We start from the raw sequence: 23,750 nt of genomic DNA on the forward strand, positions 1-23,750 counted from the left end.
GGAGCACAAGTATTGTCATTATCGTCATTTTATACATAAGAAAAGTAAGGCTCAAAGAAGTTAAGTTACTTGCCCAGAGCCGTCTGATAGCTAGTGAATCCCAGATTTTGAACTAAAGTTTGTTTTAATCCTAACCCTAAGTTCCTAACCATACCCTATACACAACATTGCTTAAAAGATAACATTGCAATGTTCCCTCTCACTTTTCTCCTTTTCCCTATGCTTCTTTTAAGGCAAAATGTGATTTTCTGAACTGCTCATGCTCTGATCTAAAACCTTCATCTGAAAATCACTCTCTTTGATCACTTTTTGCTCTGTACATCCCTGTGTTAGATATTCAAAACAGATGGAAACATTAGTTAATGATGGGTGGTACTAACCAGAACCCAGATCACTTTTCTCCAGATCTTTGGATCTGCAGTTGACACAAGTAGAGAAAAATAAATTCAAATTGTTTTCATCAAGGAAAGAATTAGGCAATAAATGAAAACTGGCATTTTGGCAAAACATTCTTCTTATTGTTACAAAACAATTTAAGAAATGCTATGCATTTTGTGTCAATAAATAATTGGTTTTGTGATGGGTTTAATGCCGGGGGCTTTACGTGTCATTACTCTTCACACCCACTCTATTTCACAGGTAATAGGACACAACAGCTTGAGAGGTAAGCATCTTGTTTCAGCTGACAATGCTAGGAAGTCTAAAGCCAAGACTGAAGCAGGTCTAACCATACAGCTCAGGTTTTACCCTCAATTGCTCCAAATTAATACAGGTACTTTTCTTTATATCTTGTACAGGTGTAGGTGTGATTTTCATACATGGTTTCAGATTCTAACATGGCAAAACAATCCCTAGTGGAAAGGGATTATTTGGCAAAAGTGATATGTTTGCCAAATACTTGCACTGGGAGTATAGACCAGAAATTTCTAGAGGCCAGGCTGGAGGCTACTTAATCTCCCCACCACAGTGGAGACCTACCCTGCAAGGCCTCCACTGTCACAACACAGAGCACCCGACACTGTGGGAAACTTGTTCCATCCCAAAATTGTTAGGTACTCAAACCACTTCTTGACTTGTCACTCATTTTCTTTTTTTTATCTTATTCTCTGTTCTCAATATCCAGGAGCTTTTGCCTTCATTTTCTGCTTAAAATACATTCTCTAATATTTTTTACTATGATAAGATTTAGATTTAATTTATCTTACTAATACCCAATACCTGCTAATCATCTGCTTAGGCTTCCATCTGATTACTGAAAAATATTACTTCTATTTTTAAAATTCTTCCCTTTGTGTGTTAGCTTCTTAACCTCATGTTTCTAATCACAAGGATGAGAGTACAGAAGAGATCCAAACAGGGAAGGTAAGGGCTTCTTTCACGCAAGCTCTGTTTTGATCGTCCAAATGGCTCTCCTGGCCCCACTGGGAGGATGACGTCCTCTGAGCTGCTTAGAATATCTGTGCTTTATCTCATGTCAGGGTGCGTCCTAGGTCAGGGTCCCTGCAAAGCAGACACTGTGGTGAGATCTGCCTACAGGAGGTTTACTGGAGCCTGCTCATGAAAACAACACCTACAAGGGAGTGAGGGAAGCAAGATGGAGCATAAGGAAAAGTGAGCTTGTGAAAAAGCTGCAGCAGAGGCCCAGCCCATCCCTCAGGGGAGCCCCTGAGCTGGCATGATCCTTCAGAGTTGTCCAGAATTGAGGCCAGGGACCAGGCTGTTGTACTTCCCCCCTCATTATCCTCTCATAAAATTGCACTGTTACCAGGAAGGAAGCAGAAACTTGGCAGAGGCGGCTCTCTTCAGATGAAGAAAATTCCTGAAGAATGACTCTGCTATGAGCCATTAGTAGGCACCACTCCCAGCAGCAGGGAATGAGTGCTTCAGTCCTGACTGGGGGAGTGGCCAGCACACCACAGTGTCTTCTACAAGACACCCATTTGCTTAGTGCTGGTGGCTGAGTTTTCTGAGATGACTTAGCTGTTTGATACCTTTAACAGTTTGAATGGTAGCACTAAAAAGAGAGGTACAGGTCCTAACCCTCAGTACCTGTGAAGGGGACCTCATTTGAAAAAAGAGTCTCAACAGATGTAATTAAGTGAAAGATCTGTAGAAGAGACCATCCCAAATTAACAGAGCAGGCCCTAAATCCAATGACTAATCTCCATGTCAGAAACAGAAGAGCACATGGCACAGGAGAGCAGCAGGCCATGCAAAGACTGAAGCAGAGGCTGGACTACTGCTGCAGCCCCAGAAGCTGAAATTCCCACTGAGCACATTGTCCCCTAGAGCCGTCAGAGAGAGAGGGCACATGCTGACACCTTGATTTTGGGCCTCCTGTCGCTAGAACTGTGAGAGAATAAATTGTTGTTTTCAGCCACTGAGTTTATGGTAATTTGCTACAGTGGCCCTGGAAAACTAATACATGTTACACCATTTAATCCCTACATGAAATTATATTTTAAAACCCGTGGTCTCCAACGTCTCTGTCCAGTGGATCTAGTGCAGACGATAACAACACGCTTGGACCCAGGACTGCGAGGACACGCCCATTGGCCATCCACAGCTGTGTAAAATGTCTTGATAGATATTATGAAAAAGATGCTTAGTGCATAGTCTGTGGGCTGGCTCCTGATACCTACTTGAAAAGCAGTAAATTTCTGGTTTGCTTATTCTCAAGTATTCATTTCCCCTCCTCATAGTTCATGGGAGTATTTTCCTGGCCTTTCATATTGTACATCAGGCTTCATTTCCACATTATAAAGGTAAAGAGTTATCTGGGAAAAAAGTGCAAGGGTTTTCCTAAATAAGGGTTTCAAGTTGATGCCTGTGTTTGCTCTTTACTTGTTGGGGAAACTTGGTCCTGCCTGTTGAGACCTGCAGAGAAAAGGAGGCCTATTAAATGGTGACACTTGGTCTCACCAGGGAATTCTTTTAACATGCAAGTAAGTGACAGAAGTGATGCAGCCCAAGGGTGCTGATCCTTTGCCTGTCTTTAAAAGCAAGAACTAGATGCTATTCCCCATGGTTAGAGTCTCAAAGAATGTCACTGTCTACGCAGAACATAATGACACATACCTGATTTCAACTGTTTTCTTTCATGAGTTCTGAGAGCCTCTTGCAGGCATTGCCAATAGCAGGATCTCTTTCCCATAACAGGGCAAACCTCATATTGCCCATGATTGAAAAAGGGGCATCTTTTAAAGTCCTTCTTGGAGGAGGAATGGGATCTTCAGCTAGCTCTCAATCACCCTGCTGTACACTGGTGGCTTCTGAGGTGCATCCTCACCAGTAGGCTGGGCACTCAACAGTGAGCCCTGCGTGGTACAGGTGGACCAGCACAGAGAGCCTGCAGACCCTCTTGATATGACAGCAGAAGACCACACAGCTGCCATTCTGGGTGGTATTTGCTTGTCCCTCGGGATCCATCATGTTCACTGTCCCTGCAGGCTAAGCTGTGTGGACTGTATAAATGAGCTCCCATGACCTCTGGTTCACAAACGGGTGCACATAAATATCTCAACCTCCTTTTCTAGTAAGGAAGGAGAGTGAAGTAGAGATATTTGTGTCCCCAGCCCCCTCTCTGAAGGGTTGCCAGGGCTCACCTGTATTTACATGCTGCAGGCCACAGGTTCTGTCAGGAAGCCCTCTCCCTATGGCTACTCTCTCTGGCGACCCTTTCCCATTTCCCCTCAGTCCTGGGAAGGAAATGGCTTCTCACTATTGTTAGCCCTGAGAATTATGCCACCCCTTGTTTTCCCAACCCTACCATACCTTTATTTTTAAAAATCCCGTGTTAAGCTCTCCTCAGCTATCACTTTAAATGTGCCTTGTTTTCTGCTGGGATGAGATTGGCCCACCAACTCTGCAGTGAGGCAGCTCCCGGGGAGCAGTAGCTTCAGTGAATACTAAGCTGCTAGTGACGGCACAAGTGGCACTGAGGCTTTTCTGATACTGTTTCATGTTATGTGCTTCTATGTAAGAGCCTTAGATTTTGCATATTCATTTCCCCACAGTTACCGCCTTGTGCCCTTCAGCTCTCTGGCTCCCAGAGAAAAGAATTGTCTGTGGTAGAGGTAAGTTTGTTACCCTTAAATCTATCTTAAGTACTGCTATTGAATTCCATGTCTCATGTAATAAGGATTTCTTTATTTTCTACAGTTGATTTGAGCATTTGGCCAGTCAGCCATGACCATGTCTTTAAGTTTCTATTTACTATATCAAGGTACTAAGAGCTGCTAATTTCCTTATTTTTCAAAACTTCAAAGTGGACCTAAAGGTCAAAATAGATTGGTGGATCCAAGAGGAGTCCTAGAGCTGCTCATTCTTACTCTGGTTATCCCCTCTCCTTACAAATGCTGAAAGGACATCCGAGGGAAGGAGGTGTTCTTAATTTGTCTCTGAAGATCAATCCTAGTGCCTGACGTGCAGTTGTGGCCCAATATTTGTTGAGAAGCTTATCAGAACAATGGATATATCCTATTTTTAGGAATATTTGACTAGCTTATTTCAATTTTGTGGATGTTGTGAGATGAATATGCTATATTGTACCCATTGAAGGGAAATGGTATTACTTAAACAGGAGAATTTCACCAAAAAATATTCATATTCACATAGTATCTATTATGTACCCAATGCCATCCTAGGGGCTGGGGAATGGAATAGTGAATAAGGAGACAACCTTCGCATGCCTTCCCCACAAAAGCACAATGTGAGATAAGGGCCTGCTTACAGCTCCTCTGGGATATTATTCTCTAGAACAGCAATGGGACACTTAAAAGAGCAAAACAGGGAAGGAGGGGAAGCCAAACAGGAGCACATTATTACCCGGCAGCTCACACCATGGCCGGATGTGTCTGGGTCCCTCTGGGTGCCCTCTGGGGAGCCCTGTAGAACTCATCTTAGAATCATCCCCTGCACGTCAGAAGAGGAGGGATTTACACACCAACTCCCGCACCCCACTGGTGTTGACTCTTGCATGTTGAGTGGTGTTCATGTGTCAGAATGGACGAGGCACTGTGTCTGCGCCCTGGCAACACCCAGGTCCAGAAGTGAGGCATCTGGACTTCTGAGGGGAGGTGCTCTCAGGTTGTACATGTGAGCAGCTGCTCGCCTCCACAGCAGCTGGACTGAAAAGGAGGCCTGATTCATACACAAAGTCTGTCCTCCCAAAGCTTCCTTTCTAATGGAAAGTGGCAATATGCCCACAAGAAAATAAGCAAACTAACTTATAGTTCATAAGCATCCTGAAGGAAATACAGATGTTAATGTGACAGAGACCCAGGGCAGGGCCTCCCTAGATAGTTACAAGGGTCAAGAAAGGACTCAAAGAGGAGGGGACATTTCAGTAACTCCAGATTGGGAGAATCCAGACTTGCAACAGACTGCGGAGTACTCTAAGCAAGAAAATGACACGAACCCCCGGGGTGAAGAACACGGATAGCCTGGGGGGCAGAAGGGAAGGAGTGGGCAGCACTATGTGTGCATGAGGGTGTATGGGGCTGGTTAGTGGGGAGAGGGAGCCGGGGGCCTGCAGGTCATGTAGGGCCTGGTGAGGATGGTGAGGCCTTGGGTTCCTCTCAAGCACATGTATGTATGAAAAGAGGAGCTGGCATTTGAGGTTTGCACCTTTCATAAGTGACCACTCTGGTACATTGCCTTTTACCATTTTAGGTCACAGAAGCATACATTTGAGTTACATGTGCCGGGAAACTGGTGCCTGGGGTTGAGTCACCTTGCTGTGGAGTGAGTCTAGTTCACAACCAGCACCCACATTTCTTATCATACAGTATAAGCCTGGTTTGGTGTCCTTTACTCATGTCATGTAAATAGCAACTTTTGTGATGTGATTAATTTGTTTCTGAAAGGGGAAATAAAGGAGCCCAAGGTAAAGTCAAATCCTCAAATTAATATTTCTGGTATGAGGAACTCAGTGACTTCAGGGTCATCACTTCCCCTCCCTGGGTGCCAGATTCCTCATTTATGAAATAGGGGGCTGGTTCTTCTGAAGTTCCATGGTTCTCTAAGTATGGTCATAGAATTGTTTGGAGATATAAATCAGGAAACCGACAGTTCCTTCCCTGAGCAAAACAGAAAGGGAAAAATAGATAATAAATAGCTAAAGAAGAGTGAAAATAAAATAAATGGAATGCTGAGTTATATAGCACCAGGGTGAGGTTAATTCAGTACTTTCAAAAACAGCCTGTCTGGTTTCACCCAGAGAGTTGGTCAGAATTTCTCTAAGAAATTAAATTGAAAAGCAAGCAAGTGAACAAACACACAAGCAGAAACTTCTCAAACACATATGTGTGTGTGTACACGTATATGTATGCACACATACATACATATATAAGTCACTCCCTATTGATTTCTCCATGACATATAGGGGCAGGTTAGTAAAGAGAAATGTCATGGAAACAAAAAAAAAAACCAAATGATTTCTAGATTGTTTCTTACTTGTGTAGACTTGGAGGCAATTTACACTTTACTTTGAAGAATGGTTGCTTTCAACTGTTGAATAGTTTGAACTGAATAGTTTCGCAGTGTGAGATAAGACTCCATGTAACCAGTAACCAGTAGTACAAGATTCTTTATAACAAATTCTGACCTCTGGAGCCTCAGTTTCTTTACCTGTAAAATGGAAGACTCTGTTTCTACTGGATGATCAGTGAAGTTCCTTCTAGCTCCAACATTCTATAAGTCTTGGCAGTAAACTGACCATCGCACACAAGCATGTTTATGCCTCTGTTTTTGACTCTCCCACAAAGGAGGCAAATCTTTCAAATGACACTTCTTTTCCAGAAGAGGGGAAGGTATTTTTATTCACAGCAATCCTCTGTATTCTCATGGTCCATGCCCCCATCCCCCCTGGGGTCTGAAGTTCAGAACAACATCCATGGTCTCTGTAAGATCCTCAATCACAAATTAATGTGAAATAATGTTCATTACAAGGTTTTTATTGAGCCAGAAATGTGAAACAATACTTTTTAAAAAGATGGTCAGCAACAAGAACTTTCTATCCCACTTATTTCCCCTCCCCTTCCTTGTTCAAAGAAAGAATTTGGTTTAGCTCCTTGTTACCCAGAAATGGTATTAATCACAATCTCCTATTTATGATTATATTACTTAATTGAGGTTGTATTGAGCCACACCATTACCAAAAGCAACAAATACCGAAGTAGTCTCTCTCTCTCCCTCATATTCAGAACTCCATTTAAAAGGAAACTATTGACAAAAGAGGCAGGGGCGGGGGTCAGGGAGAGATCACTGGTAAAAGGTCAGATCCAGTCCATGCTTCACTTTACCTAGCCTATTTTGTTTTCATCAAATATAAAAACACCATATCTTGATGTGAATCTATGGTTGTAAAAATACAATGTCGTTAAGAATATTTTTGTAGCAGTCTTCAAAAGGGTCAGAGTATGTGATCTGGCTCCATACTGTCTTTTTTTAAGCTCTAAAATCAGCTACAATACTTTTCCATTTTTCAAGGTGTTCTTTTTTTCTCCACTGAAAGTAGAGAGGTTTAAGTAAATTTCAGTGTTTGAAACCAGGTAGAAAGTGGAATTTTAAATATTTCTTTTAATTCTGGCTATGGTAATTTAACCCTAGAAATATTAATTTTAAAATGTTTTTAAAATATATTTCTGCAAAGGTCAACAGTATTATTAGTGATTCAACATTAGCTTCCCAAACCTTTGGCAAAACTATGCTTTCTTCTCTCTATCTCCTTATTTCAACTTACCACTGAAAATAAATATTCAAAGATTACTAACTATAATTATTCAATTGAATTTTTAAATTCTATTTCTCGAATTAAAACATTAGGTAGAAATTTTATATTTATCTTAGTTAAAAATTATTTTTCCCTATATCCATAACAAAAATTGTCATGCAACTACTTTAAAAGAAAGTAGTTTATCTTTGTTTTATAACACATGCATATGTCTACAGTATAATGAAAAAAAGCAAGATAGAATACATATGGCAAAAACAGTAAATATCAATTTTCTTTATATTTGTATTTTGGAAACACCTAGAAAGACAAAATGTAAGTACTGTTTATCTTTGGGCTGTGAGATTCCAGCTAATTTTTATTTTCTTTGATATCCTTTTAAGACATTCTCTGGTAATGAGCAGATATTGCTATTTTCACTGGAAAAATGTATAAATTAAAATCAGTCTTTAATGGATGGACTTGAGTATGGTGCAGTGATGGTGAAGAAACAGATTGCTCTGCAGGAAGTCTTATGAAATTTCTTCTCCATTAGATGGGAATTATTAAAACTCATAACATTTGAGTGAAAACCAAAAGGAGGAACTCGATTCTCATGAAGGCAGGACCTCTGCCTGAATGGCCATGGATCACGCCGTCCTTCCCCTCCAGACCCAGAGATCTCTTGGTGATTGCTCATTGGGTAGGGAGGCTCTTCCAGCAGGGGTCTGGCTCTATCGCAGTTTTTCTTTTCTCCTTATTCTGATGTATGAAACTTCAGAGATTTTGATTCCATGTCCAACTGGACACCAAGCCTTACCTCTCCGTTCGTTGTGATGTCCACACTGCCATCACCCTTGCCATGACCTCTGCCAATCCACAGGCTCTCATGCTCAGGTCCAAAAGAAACGGGACTCCTAACAGGTCTGCTGCCTCCCTTTTCCCCTTCTTGTATTCAGTCTATTCCACATGTCCATCTAAGTGGTCCTTCTAAAATGTTACTTTAAATAAATAACTTTTCTTTTGTTGAGAAACCTGTAACTTTCTCTGACATGAAGACAAAACTCTGCACCCCAGATTTCAAAACCTTGCATAATCTAAGCTCACCCTTTGGATGTCTTTGGTCCTAAGTCTTCCAATAAAGCCTGTGCTTCACAATAACAGCTGACTGGCTACACTGGCCTTGAACTTCAACACTTCCCAGTGTTGGTTCTTTACTGTTTCCTCTGCCTGGAAGGACTTACCTTGTGGTTACCACCAGACTAGCTTCTATAACATGAAGCCAAGGTTAGATTCTGTCCTTTAGATACTCCTAGCTCACTTGATCCCTAGGAAATCTCCTTTTCTACAGTCCTGTGCTACTTACTCATTCAGTTCCATGCTTTATGTTCCTTGACCTTTTTGGTGTATGTGGGTATTTGTCCCTGCAAAACTACGAGCACTTTATAAGCATAGGCTGTGTTTTATCATTTGTATTCTGAAATAACCTAGAACTTTGCCTCTTCAATAATCCCTTAAGAGCTGGTACTCCATAAGTATTTTTTTAAATAACTGAAATATTACATATCATATTTTCTAAGCCCTTCGAGAGAGAAATATGTGCAAAAATATAATGCTCTACGTTTTTATTTTTTCCATATATAATAGTTAAGGAATAAAATCCAAGACACATCAGTAATATTAGCGTTCACCTCTATGAAAACCACAAAAGTACGTTTTACTTTTTGTTCAGCTTCCCACTTCTGAAAATGTCCCTTTCACATTGAAGGTAAGTGTTTAGACTGAGCATTTAAAAATTGGTCCAAAACACACAGTTATGGCTCACCTCTCCTAGGAATAATGTGTGACCATTCTTCTCTTTGTAAATAATTGAATTTGCCTCTGAAGTTCAAGAAGTTTGAGGCTTCTTTTTGTGTGTGAAACTGCTTCTGTTTTCTCTTTCTATGCAGCAGAGTACAATCTAAGGCAGCAGAAACGCTGTGCAATTGGGATTTGGTGAGTGGGGAGGATAATAGAAGAGATTTTCATGACTTCCATAGCAGAGTTATTTTTAAGTACAGAGAATGCCTATCCCCACGCTGAAAGGGCCTTTAGAAATATAACCGGGATTGAAAAGCAGTGGGGACCCCTTCCTCTCCGGGGCGGCCGTGCTGGTCTGTAGGCTGTTGCTGCCCCCTGCTGCATGCGAACAGTCTCAGAGGGGCTGCCGCCGGGGTCTTGCATCTGCAGGATACCAGCTGTGCGCAGTTAATATTCTGTGAGCATCTGCAAGTTTTCTTCTCTTAGAGCCTGGGTGAGTCCCAAAGGAGAACTAGTCAAATCTAATGAATCCAGGCCACAGACTTTCTAGGTATAAAAACCATGAACCAAGCTCTGAGTAACACCCCGAGAGGGCAGATATGTCCAGTAGCCACTGAAAGGGTGCCTTGGCACCCCAACCCTAATGAATGGCAAGGATTCCACTAAAGGGAGTCTGTAGCTCTGGAAAATAAATGACGATTTCCCTTTTCCTAAAGTTGAGGAATTTTTTTTTCGATAATTGCTCTACTTTAAAGCAGTAAGAGATAAGAGACCTCTAAAAGCTTCATGAGGAGGTGTTAGATAATTCAACAGATTTAGATCTTTATTTAGGTAGCAGTATTTTAGAGGTTTCCACTTAGGTAAATTCCTCTTAATGTGACAAGAGGAGTGGGATAACTGCAATCCTTTCCCAGGCTTGTAATGTGTCCCAGTTTAATAGGAACACCATCCTGCTGATCAGCATCTTCCTAGTATATCTCCTGGCCTGTTTCTGCCACTATACTCCATCACCGTGATTAATGGAATTTTCAGGGTCCAGGGGAAGAGGTGAAGGCATTAAGAACATAATATCTCCTCCTGCCTTACAGTCAAAGACTTTGGACTCCCAGCCCTCCCTGTAAACATTCCTGTCAGCACCACCTGCCCCAACACTTCCACTGATCTGAAATTTAGTAGGGAGGTAGGGGTGGGTGGGAATAAAGGTTTAGGGAATCCTAGCCTAGGATATAAGTAGCTCCATTTTCTGGTCTCCAGAAGGCATCATCAGCTTAGTAGTGATGAGTAAATATGACAAATGTCATGGCAAGGATTTGCAGTGGTGGTGTAGGGGGAGGGTGGACACCCAAGAAGACAGTAGCCCTTGTTTCACCATGTGTAAATCTCTGTTCTCCCAGCTAAATTCTAATTTCCTGAATGGTGAGGATGCTGCTATGTATCTCAGCATCATCTATATTCCCCCCAAGTCCTTGCATAGGGACAGACCAGTGTATACATGATGACATGACATGATGTCATGATATACAGTGACATGACACATAATGACAGCCGGCCAGCATGATCTCCCCCTGGCCTCAGGAACACAGCTCAGCCTTCTCCTTTGTCTTCAGGCTTGCCGGATGGGGCCTCTGTGGTAGTAGTGAGATGAGGAACACAGACTATTTCACTACTTGTTCATATGGCCGTATGCAGATATATGTTTATTTGTTTTATCCTTTGTTAATTAAACATGCTGTAGCCTCAGCTTGCTTGTTTTCATAAGGATGGAAGGTGAAGAGGACTGTTTATCCCTGGCCAGAAAACCAATACAATCATGCCTGTCAGGGCACAGTCATGAGCCAGGAGTCACCTCCCTGAACACCGTCTAGGTCCTGTGTAAATGGAAGTAACAGGGCAGATATCACACACCAGCAGCTGGCTGAGGAAGAAGATTCTCACTTTGGATTCTAATTGTTTCGGCCTTGTTCTATATGGTTTTTGGCTAAGGCACTGAAAATATTTTTTTTGCCGTCAGCGAAAAAAAGGCATACAGCCATCACAATGGGAGACTTCTCTGCCTGACTTCTAGCCTGTCAGACAAAGGGTAGAAAAGTAGCCCTCCCTTCTCCACCCCCAAGGAAATGTGGATTTCCCTGCAAGAGGGGAAACAATAAAATTCAGCTTGATACCTGATGCTAACCTTTGCTACTTTTTAGATTTTATTAAAATTAAATATGTTAATTTTTTGTTCTTTCACCCCAGAGCAATTCCAGAAAGAAAATGTATTTTAAAATCAAACAGAAAAACTATTATGAAAGACACTAAGCTCACATTTGTTAAACAACTTTTTGCTCTTGGAAAGAAATGTATAAAAAGTACATTAAGAACAGCTCTGCATGATTTCCTTTGTTTGGATTTTAAAAGCAGCTTGACTGACAGAGATCCTGAAGGAGAGAGTCTTTGGATACTGAAATGTCTTTTAATGAAGATGATACATAAGATTTCAGGGAACAATTTCAACACTGTTCTGTTGAAGCTTATACTTAGCTCCAAACCACGTTACTTTCCTGTCTATGCTTCATTTCCTGGGGTCTCATTAAGTGATAAATAGACCAGGCATGTGGTAGATTTGGGGTTTTTCCAGTTAGAATATGGTGGCTGGAGTTTGCTTTGTTAGAGGCATCAGTTGACTTTTGTGATTATCATGGAAATGCTGGCATAAGGTCTTCGGGAGACGATGGAGACAGAATGGACATACTGTGTCATCTATTCCATCGTCCAGATGCATCTTGTCAGGGGTACAGCCTCCAGCTGTCCTTTCTTGTCAAACTGGCCACGTAGGTCAAATAGACCTCTGTTCATTTAAAATGCTTTGTGGCTGCTGCTTAAATTGATCGCCAAAGTCAGATCGTTACTAAGGTTTTCAGTTATGTATCCAGCCATCAGAGAGATGCTAGAGTCTAGAAATGATACCAAACAAGCACGAAACACAAGGAGGAAGGGAGTGGTTCATGCCACTGCTCTGAGGCAATTTCACCATTTCCTTCCTAAGAGGGTCTCTGAAATAACTGGGAAATAGTGCTTCCTGTGAATGAAATGCTCTCCAAATGGTAGTCAGAACAAGTCCAGAATACTGGGGAAAAATATCACAACGCCATCAATGTTCAGAAATCCTTGCTCAACTTTTTCTCTCTCTCATGTATCCCTTTTCTTTTGGATATAACATGCATTTCTCCTCCAAACACTAATGTCTTTGGGAGTTGAACATGAGTTGAATTCTAATGAGGCATGTACAGGTATGAGCCTGGGAGACAGAGTGAGGTCCTGATGACAATGGGACCATGGCCTGAAGGGCCGATTCAAAAATAGCAGGAGGAGAGATTAGTTCTGCATTCCATAGCATGGAGGTATTAGAGTGAGCCCAGGTGTCTTAGGAATTAACCGTGCTTTTCAGATATAGCTACAAAGATTTTAAGGAGAAACTCTAAATCAAAGGAGACTTTTGGAATATAATGCTGTGGATAGGATCAGAGACACATTACCAGGCAAAGGAGAGCTCGCAGGGAGCTACATTAAACTGTGCTAACCTCTGCCTACCTGAACTTTTGCATCCATGAAAGTGTAATAATTCCCATTTGTCAAGTACCTTTGAGAGCCTTGTTTCTTCTCAGTTGCTTGTTATCTTTTTATCTTTTCCCTTTGTGAGCTTCAGTGGTACTCGCCATAATAATATATCATTCCTGTAAGAGTATTCAATGTTAGTTCCCAAACTGAGGCCTACACTATTAAAGGCATGTCAAAGCCTCAATGCTTAACATATTTAAGTGTCCTGTACAATTTGGGCAGAGAGCTAATGGGAAAGAATCTTCTATGTCTAGTATTTCAAAGTGTTGGTTACAGAAGATGCTGACCAATGATGCATCTTTCAGGGAACTTCCAGCTGAGGTATTTCCTCCCCTCTCACTAACTGCAGGGAAATAAAGGCCCTTTTGGTCCTCATACATTGAATGCTAAATTTCTTACTCTTTTCAACCAATTTGGGAGACAATTTGGAGGTTATGAAGGGTGTGGGAAGAGCACCGTCTAGCCAACTGAATTCATGTTCATTAACTGAGGTGTGACATTAAGGGAATCAATCTCTCTGTGCCTCATTTTCCTCCTTGATAGAGTGTTAACATCACTCTTTAGTGTGTGAAGAGCATTAAACAAGATAGCCTATGGAAAAGGCTCTTGTAAACATATTTTTTTAAACTACTGTGAGTTATTTTATCAGTTTCAGAAAATACTATTTGTGTGTTATATGTTAGCTCTTGATTCATGACCCAAACAAACAAAACATGATATTCATTGTAAGAACAGTTGCCATAAACTGAACAGTGGGCTTGAATTCTTAAATGGGCTTAATTTTAGTCATAGGTAGTCAGGGACCTTACATTATGTTTTTGACAGCCCAACAGACAAAGAGATGGGTGTTCAGAAGTAAGTTCATTCCTCTAGTATCCTTAGGCAAGTGTTTCCTCCTTTGTACTGAGTGCCATGCTCGTCTGTCTGGATCATGCACAAAGCTCTCTCCTATCCCTAAGGCGGCCAGGGAGGCAGTTCTTCACTTGCTCCCTCACCTTGCCCAAGTGACCAAGGTTTTTCATTAAGAGTCACTCCGTGTGAGTCATGCAAATGAATGGCTTGTGTCCTACAAGAGTTTGGGGGAAATTTTTCATTGCAGGAGAAGACATCTGTGTTTTCTTGGGCTCTAGTATCAACCTGATACCAGAAAGGCAAATACAGAAGAAAGGCATCTTGGTGCAGACACAGTGGTCCAAGGTCCCTGATAAGGCAGACCTGATTGTCCCTTATTATCCCCAACATGTTTTCTACTGTGCCAAAGGGAGTCCCTGTGACCCACTGATGGCTTTCACAGAAACTCCTGGGCATTTGTCAAAGTGGACTCTTCAATTAAGGAACATGTGCTCTTCACTGCCCGGGAAGTAGGAGTGCAGCTTTACTCTGCAGCCAGAGAACATTTGGACAAAAGCCCACACCCTGCATGGTCACACAGGCAGTGTTGGGAGGGAAGCACGTGCTGGTAGACAGCTCTCATTCATTCAACCAACACGTACGTACTATGAGCTGACCATATGCTCGACATAGTGCTAAGTACACAAAGGATAAACAGAAAAGAGGTATTGCCTGGAAAGGAAAACAGAAATTGATCAACTGATTCCACAGAAAAATGTAAAATTGCAACAGTGATAAGGGATGACTAAAACGGTTTGATGAAAGAGTGTGTAACAAGGGTCAGGGAAATTGGTCCTGAGAAAGCTGCCCTCTAGCTGAAGTCTGAAGAATGAGTTGACATTAATACTGTTTAGGAGGTGGAAGGTTGGTGAGTGACCTGGGAGAGAGGGAATGGCTTATGTGAAGGGCTTTGCAGTGTTTGAAGAGATGGGAAAATGGCAGTGGAATGGCGGTACAGACATTAAGGGATGAGGTAGGAGGTAGGGGAGGGACCGAATCACGCCAGACCTGGTCAGCTTGTGTGACATGTTAATTTCTATCTAAGAGCCAAGACATGAAGTATTTTCAACAAAAGGATGGCATGACATTTATAGCCTGATTTTATTGTTATAAAAACATCATGCTGGATTCAGTATAAGGCTGGAGTGAAGATGGATGAGGAAAAAAAGATGGAGACAAGTCAGGAGACAATCCCAGCCACCCACATGAGACAGAGTGGTATTTTGGGTAGATATAGAAAGAAAATGATGAATTTTACGCTTTAGATATGACCAGTAATAGAGTGGATAGAGGACAATAGAAGCATGAGGAAAGGAAGGAGAAAAACTGAAGGTGACTTGCAGGTGTCTGACATGAGCACCTGAATGGTGGTGTCATTCACTGAGATGGGAGGCAAGAGAAGCAGACTGGGTTTGGGGGAGGATTTATAAAAGTGGCTTTGGATATATTTAGGGCAGATAAAAGTGCCAACGAGGCTGCTGGACACATAGCAATAGCACTCACAATATTCGCCTTAGAAGGCTGCATTCGGAGGCAGGAACCCTACACTGAAGTTCTATCGCCTTTCTGGCGAGACATGAATTTCCCCTGGGGCCTGTCATGTAAATGCTCTGGGCCCATCTGAAAAATGGAGATAATATCTACCCTAAATGAGTCAGTCCTAAAGTAAATTATTTCCATTTATACTAATGAAAAAAATGAAAATGAAAGCCAACAAATGGAAAACACCCTGGAAATGGAATGTTTTTAACTCAGGGGCAAAGAGGGCTGGTAATATAAGATAAAAGCAACAAAATTAACTCAATGAAAGCTGTACTAAAGGAGGCGTGGAGCTGGGGAAGACAAGTAACAGGTCCCTTTCTTATCACAAGACAAGCCCCGGGTGTTGGAACAGCCCACCGACCAGGAGGTGCTCCACGAGTACCTCACAATGCCCTATCACCACTGCTGTTTTCCAGGAGAAAAAATGACTTGATTTCAATGGAGAATGGGGTCGGGTGGGGTTCGGTGAAGAGAAATAAGGAGACCCATGCAAAAAAATGTTAAGCTACACGTATTTTGAAGTCAGGCCTCCTGGATGGCGTTGTTGACTCTGTCATTTACTAGATAATCATCTTTGCCATGTTATTTCCAATCTCTAAGCTTTTGTTTTCTTTTATAACAAATACAGATAATATGAGTACCTCCTTCATAGGTACCATTATTTTCATGATTAAATGAGATAATCTTTGTAAAGCACTAAGGATCCTGCCTGCCAAAGAGTGCAAGTTTGGTACATGGTCATTTTCATTAAGAAGAGTAATAATGATAATGAGTGAACTCTACTTCTCAGTTCTTATTAAAAATGAGTCCTCTTCCCTCTTGTAATATTTGCTAATTTGGAACCCAATAGGATACTGAACATACCTTAGCACAAGAACACTGACTTTGGCCTTAGACAAAGACTTTGAACATTCTGCCTAAATCTGAAAACTATGCTATTGCATATCTGAGGATCTAATGTTTACTCCATCAAGAACTGGCAGTATCGGTTGATGTACCCTCTAGGAAATAGGTCATGGGAAGGCTCAGCATGAAGAGAGCAAAGGAGAAGAGGTTGTATGTTATCCCAAAAGGAGAGTGGTGTTGCCTTCAAGGAAAGTGTATTTCTTAACGTAAAGGGCAACACAAGGGAGCAAATTTGTAGCTACTAAAAATGTCAAATCATTGAAGAGGTAGAAGTCATGTCTCCATGTTTTGTAGTGTGGTGGGAGATTTCCCAGTCTTCATGTTGTAATGTTGCTATTGGTCAGCTGGGCCAGATGAAAAAAAATGGCCTCAATGTTAGAGAAATAGTTATGAAATTATGTTTTTGGGTACACAAAAAGCAAGACAGAAAAGAACAAAACAGAAAAGGAAAATAATTCTTTATGATGGAGTGATAAAAGATGTAAGCCTGGTATACAGCTAAGGGGGACACTTAACTCAGATGAGGAAGTTGTTCCAAAGCCCTGTCAGTCACCACCCAGTGACACATCTTTTTCCCCTGCATTCTGCTTTTTTTAATTGAAGTGTAGTTAATAGACAATCTTATATTGGTTTCAAGTATGCAACACAGTGGTTCAACAGTTGCTCATATTATTAAATCCTCACCCCCACTAGTGTAGTTACTGTCAACATAAAAGATGTTACAGAACCATTGGATATATTCTCCATGCTGTACTGCTCTGCCCATGACCAACTTACATTGTGACTGAGAATTTTTGTGCCCTTTTGTCCCCCTCACCTTCCCCACCCACCCCCTCTGACCCCTCCCCCATGGTAACCACCAGTCACTTCTCAGTGTCTATGAGTCTACTGCTATTTTGTCCTTCTGTTTTGCTTTGTTTTCATATTCCACAAACAAGTGAAATCATATGGTTTTTGTCTTTCTCCACCTGGCTTATTTCACTGAGCATAATACCCTCTAGATTCATCCATGTTGCTGAAAATAGCAGGATTTCTTTTTTTAGAGCTGAGTAATACTCTGTTTGTATATGTACCACTTCATCTTTATCCATTCATCTATTGATAGACACTTAGGTCGCTTCCATATCTTGGTTATTGTAAATAATGTGGCAGTAAACATAAGGGTGCATATATCTTTTCAAATCAGGGGTTTTGTTTTCTTAGGGCAAATTCCTAGAAGTGAAATTACTGGTTTGTATGGTATTTCTGTTTTTAGTTTTTTGAGGACCTTCCATACTACTTTCCATGGTGGCTGCTCCAATTTACATCCCCACCAACAATGTAGGAGGGCTCCTCTTTCTCCACATCCTCACCAACACTTGTTACTTCCTCTCGTTTGGATAGCAGCCATTCTAACTGGTATGAGATGATATCTACTGTGGTTTGGATTTGCATTTCCCTGATGATTAGAGATGTGGAGCATTTTTTCATGTCCCTGTTGGCCATTTGTATTTCTTCTTTGGAAAAATGTCTGTTTAAGTCCTCCGCCCATTTTCTAACTGGGCTACTTGTTTTTTGGTGTTGAGGCATATGAGTTCTTTCTATATTTTGGATATTAACCCCTTATCAGATAAATCATTTACAAATGTATTCTTCCATACTGCAGGTTGCCTTTTTGTTCTGCTGATGGTGTCCTTTGCTGTACAGAAACCTTTCAGTTTGATGTAGTTCCACTTGTTCCTTTTTTTTGTTGTTTCCCTTGCCCGAGGAGATGTGTTCAGGAAAAAATTGCTCATACTTATGTTCAAGAGATTTTTGCCTATGTTTTCTTCTAAGAGTTTCATGGTTTCATGACTTACATTCAGGTCTTTAATCCATTTTGAGTTTACTTTTGTGTATGGAGTTAGTAATCCAGGTTCTTTCTCTTGCATGTAGCTGTCCAGTTTTCCCAACACCAGTTATAGAAGAGACTGTCTTTCCCCATAGTATATTCATGGCTCCTTTATTGTATATGTGAATTGACCATATATGTGTGGGTTTATACCCGGGCTTTCTATATTTCCCTTTCATTCTTTTTTTCACTTGTTTTTTATTCTCTCACCTGCACCATTTCCCTCTTACATCACTATGAAATCTTCACATTTATAAGCTAGCTGGGTAAGCAAAGGTGTGAGCATGTAAACAGAGGGACTGAAAGGGAAATAGAAAGATTGCAATTGGCTAGGGAGTCCAGTTAAGTTCTATCTTTAATCCTAAGAGCTATGGAGATTAATTTTCAAAATTTGAAAGGTGATTATTTTGATATTTTTATTTTGCATTTCAAGAGGAGCTTTGTGGCCACAGGGAGAAAATGAATTGAAGAAGGGCAGAGAGGATAGTGTAGATCAGTTAGAAGACTATGGCAGAAATCTAGGTGAGAGAAGCTAGAAACATTGAGTAGAGTGGCAATGAGGTATGTGGAGAAGGATGCTCAGATCAGAAACATGTTTGGGAGACTCACCCTATCAGATTTAGTGCTGGATTGCATATGTGGAATGAGGAATAAAGAGCAGTGTCAAAGATGCTGCTTTGGTTTCAAATAGGTGGAACAGAGAAAAATGGGGGAATTACTCACTGTGTTAGTGAACACTAGAAGATGATCAGATTGTGCAAGGGTTATTTCGAGTTTGACTTTACACAAGTCAAGTTACGCATGAAGTTGACACATGCATTTACCTAACTGAACTCATCTTTCTCTCTATCCATAGAAGCTATTTCAAATCTCCAATCTCTTTTTCTGAAGCTTCTTTCCTATTTCCACTTGAAAATGATTTTGTTTTCTATTTCAGAGAAAATAAAAGATGGCACCTCCCTCATCATATTTTCTCTCCCTCCTGTTAAAATTTTAAAAACTTTTTCTAATTTCAAGATAGTCCTGCTGCTAGTGTTACAGATCTCACTGCTTATGGTATATATATATAAGTGAGTAGGCTTGGTTGTGTTCCAACAGCTTTATTTACAAAATAGTGATTCTGTATTAAAAGTTAAGAGCAGTGAATATGGGAGAAGAAGGGTTATTTAGTTTCTCTCAAGGTATGTTACATGTAGCTGGCAATACTTGAGAATATTTTAAGTGATTCATGAAAAAAACTTAAAACACCTCCAATTTTGAAAAATTTCAAACACACACAAAATTATATGAAATAGTATAGTGAGTTCCATTTACTGTGCATACAACTTCAACATTTATCAACTGATGGGCAATCTCATTTCATCCAAACCCTTAGTAACTCCCATCCTCCCAGATTACTTTAAAGAAAATCCAAGATACCCTATTTATTTTAGAATGAATCTAAAAAATAAGGATGTGTAAAAAATGTAGCCATACCACTACCTATACTAAGAAAAACAGTAAATCCTAACTATTACCAAATATCCAGTTGGCCTCATAGTTTTTATTTTTCAATTTCAGTTGTTTAAATTAGGATCCAAATAAGCTCAATGTACTATGATCATCAGATAAATTTTTTTAAATCTGAAGCCTATCTTGTATTTCTTATTTTTCTTTTCCACTGTATTTGTTGAATAAATTTGTATAATTCCTCACAGCCCTGGATTTTGCTCTTATCCATGGTATCTCCATGTTTCTCTTTCACCTTTTAGTCACATATGATATTGTATAGTTACATCAGAGGAACATAATATCAGTTGTGTGATCTTAACAGCCACTGGTGTGTATTGCCTAGATCCATTAATTCATTAGGCGTTGACAAATAGTGATGTTCTAATTCTACCATTCTTCATTAATTAGTGGAGGTATTCTTACAAAGAGAGACTTCCTCTCATGAACCAATTATTTATTAAATGTATAGTTTGTATAAGAAAAGTAGAACAGATTCTTTATTCTTTCCCTTTCTTTACCAGTTTAAAAAATGAATTCATTCATTAGCATTCTTAGAATGTGACCAATAAGTATTTTGTGTTAAGTATCATTAATTCATATGAATTTGAACAGATTTATGAGTTTCAGTTCTTTACAGTTATTATCCTTATTATGCTGAAAATGTCCCAGATATAAAATCTGTTAACTCTTTATAAGTAACAGATATTTCCCCAGAATGTTATCTACCCTTACTTTATTATGATATTGTTTCCAATGCAACATAATACTTTTATGAGACAAAACACATCACTCTCTTCTTTATTGGTCCTAATTTGAGTCATAGTTAAGAAAAGTTTTCCCCTTTCACAGATTATATAAAAATTCACTTATGATATTTCTAATACTTGCTTTTTTATTAGCATTTTTATTTGTGATGTTAAGATTCTACTATAAAAAATGTGCCTAAATTTATATTTTTATATATCCCTAGTGCTTTTTTTCTTATGTTTTTTACTTCTTTTCCTTTACATGATTCAGTTTAGAGATTTTCTATTGACCTAATTTTCAATTCATGAATCTTATCTTTTGTGCTGTCCAATAATATTTCAACCCCATCTAATTAGTTGTTAATTTCTGACATATTTTAATTTATTATTTTTAATAGATTTTTAATTCTTTTATTAAATTGTCTATCTTTTCATCTACTTCCTTTATCTTTTTCTCTATTCTTGATTATATTAAGGAGTTATTAATGTCCTTGTTGAATAACTCCAATGTCAGGGTCATTCATGTGTCTGTTTCTATGACTATTTTTTCTCTTCTCTTTCTTTTTCTCTTTTTGCAACTTGCTCCAGCATATCTCTTCCTTTTATTATTCACAAATATATTGCATATATATTATTTATATTTATGTAATATATATAACAAACTGAATATATCTAATATATGTATGCACATATGTATACACACATTAAACCCAATTGAAGAGTGCTACAATTATTTAAGTAATTTCATGTTCTTAAAGAAATTCTGAGAAGAAAATACATGTATATGCACATATATGTATGTAGTCTTTTATATTTATCCTTATTTTGCCATTTTTACCATTCCATCCCATGCAGTGAAGTTAGTACTTGGTGTAATTTCCTTTCAGCCTGAAGGACTTGCTTTGGAATTTCAGATAGGATGAATCTACTTGCAATTAATTCTCTCCGATTTTTCATTTTTACTTTTGAAAGGTAATTTCACTGAATGTAGAATTCTTAGTGAGCTGTTTTCTCTTTCAGCACTTTGAGTATGTCTCTTGATCTACATTGTCTCTAGTGAGAAGTGAGTCATTAATTGTATTATTGGTCTCTATATGTGAGAATTTTTTTGTCTTGCTGATTTCAGTTGCTGCTTTCATAATTTTCTCTTTCTCTATAGCTTTCAGCAGTTTGATTTTGATATGCCTAGGTGGGTGTCTCTTTATGTTCATCTTATTTGGATTTTAAGATTCTTGGATGTATAGATTAATTTGGGGGAAATTTTTTAAAAGTCAAATATGAAGTCTTTGGCTATTGTTTCTCCAAATATTTGTTCTATCCCCCTCTTTTTTCATCTCCTTCTATGACTCCCATTACATAAATCGTAGGACACTCAATTCTGTTCTCTATGGCTCTGAGGCTTTGTTCATTTTCCTTCAATCCTCTTTCTCCCTTTCTTCAGGTTAGATAATTTATATAAATCATTATTCAAATGCACTGATTCTTTTTCTTCTGCCATCTCAAATGCACTATTGAGAATCTCTAATGAGTTTTTCATTTTTGTTACTGACTTTTTGACTCTGGAATAACTGTTTGGTTCATTTTATAGTTTTCTATTTCTCCATGAAGAGTCCCTATTTATTGAGTCATTATCATCATATCCTTTGAACATACTTATAATACTGCTTTGAAGTCCATTAAATCAAATGTAGTGTCTACTCAAAGTCAGTTTCAGTTAACTGCTTTTTTCCTGAATATTCATCACACTCTCCTGTTCCCTTCATTTGTCATCATTTTTTACTAAAAACTAGACATCAAAAAAAACATAATGTGAAACTCTAGATTCTCTGGGGCTTTTTTAAGGTTTATTGTTTTTTTGTTTTTAATTTTAGTAACTTACCAGTACTTAAACTTAAATTACAGTATGCTTTCTTTGCAGTGTGTGACCATTACTATCTCTGTTCAGCTTTTTATTATAATTCTTATGTCTTTAGTTTGACTTCTAAGGAGTTGTTCCTTCATTAGCAAAGTCCCTGTCCCTTGGCAGCCCACCAATAAATCTGGCAAAAGTTGTGCTCAAATACCTCAAGCCCATTAGGCTTCCATCCTCTGCACATAGCTGCCTATGTGGAGGTTAGAAACTACATTCAAAATTGAAGACAGTCAGACAGTCTCCCTCAGTTTTTACTTTTCACTAGACTCTCTGAGGTCTCCCCAGCTCATGTGCATCAGCATGGGATGTGTAGAAAACTTTTCTCAGCTACTTTGTGACCTTCTAATTCTTAGAACCTCCATGTTAAATACCTGTCTAGTCTACCACTCACTCCAAATGGGACTGCAAACCCAAGTTAAACAAGCTTCAGTTTTTCTCTTTTTGTTACCTTCCAAGTTTGTCTCTGTGAACTGACAAAGTGAAGGATTTTCATGCTCAGGTCTAATATAAGTGCCCCTTCTGGAAGGGGCAGCCCACTGATGTTTTCTGCAGCCAGCTCCAGGATTGTGACACTGCCTTTCTCCCCAACCAAGCTAGGGAAGGACATGGAAAAATCTCTAGGCAAGAAGGCTAGACTCCTGTTCTCACTGAAACTCTAGTGGTTTCTTAAGAAATGCTTCTCAATTAAATGTTTGCTCCTGGTCAATTTCCAGGGCCCTGAAATTGTGACTTTTAATACATTGGCTCAATTTTATGCACATCTTTTCTCATGGACCTGTTCGTGCCCCCACAGCAAGAAGTCCCTCATTCCTCTCCACCCCCCATTTTTGATACCTATATTGTGTCTGTATTCCAAAATATATATTCATTACCACTCTCTTCCTTATACTGATGACTGTCTGAAGTATTCTGTTGGAGAATCCTCAGGAAATGTTTGTAGGAGCAATATTCCCTGTTTTCTTAGATGATTCTAAAGGTTTTGTATAGTCTTTATAGTAAAAGGTTAACTATGGTGAATATAAAATCTTCAGCTTATGTTTTCTTTCCTCAAATATATTATGTATGTTACTACATTATTTTCTGGCATAAAGAGTTGATGTCAAAAAGCTAATTAACAACCTGATTTTCTTGCCTGTAATTTTGTTTAATACTGTTATACAAATATGCTATATGTGCATTCTGAACCAATTTCCCTACTTTTGCAGTATAATCTTTTAATATGTATTTTCTAGTCTTTTAGTTTAAGAAATTATAGTTTTTAGTATTTTTTATCTATTG

At 39.4% G+C, this 23,750-nt stretch overlaps 1 protein-coding gene and 1 long non-coding RNA gene across 2 annotated transcripts in view; one reads left to right on the top strand and one right to left on the bottom strand.

Annotated features, from left to right (window-relative positions):
- LOC118936196 (uncharacterized) overlaps positions 1-8,848 on the bottom strand; it is a 45,424-nt gene extending 36,576 nt beyond the window's left edge. Inside the window, exon 1 of the long non-coding RNA XR_005034152.2 lies at positions 8,535-8,848. This is a non-coding gene — a long non-coding RNA (uncharacterized LOC118936196). The remainder of the gene's footprint in view (positions 1-8,534) is intronic.
- Positions 8,849-12,227: 3,379 nt separating this feature from the next.
- Positions 12,228-23,750, top strand: part of CD96 (CD96 molecule) — a 110,568-nt gene continuing 99,045 nt past the window's right edge. Inside the window, 2 exon segments of the mRNA XM_057488611.1 lie at positions 12,228-12,327; positions 14,214-14,603. Coding sequence (XP_057344594.1) covers positions 12,228-12,327; positions 14,214-14,603 — 490 coding nt within the window.

This window comes from Manis pentadactyla, chromosome 1 (assembly GCF_030020395.1).
Source record: "Manis pentadactyla isolate mManPen7 chromosome 1, mManPen7.hap1, whole genome shotgun sequence".
In the NCBI taxonomy this organism is placed as follows: Eukaryota; Metazoa; Chordata; class Mammalia; order Pholidota; family Manidae; genus Manis; species Manis pentadactyla.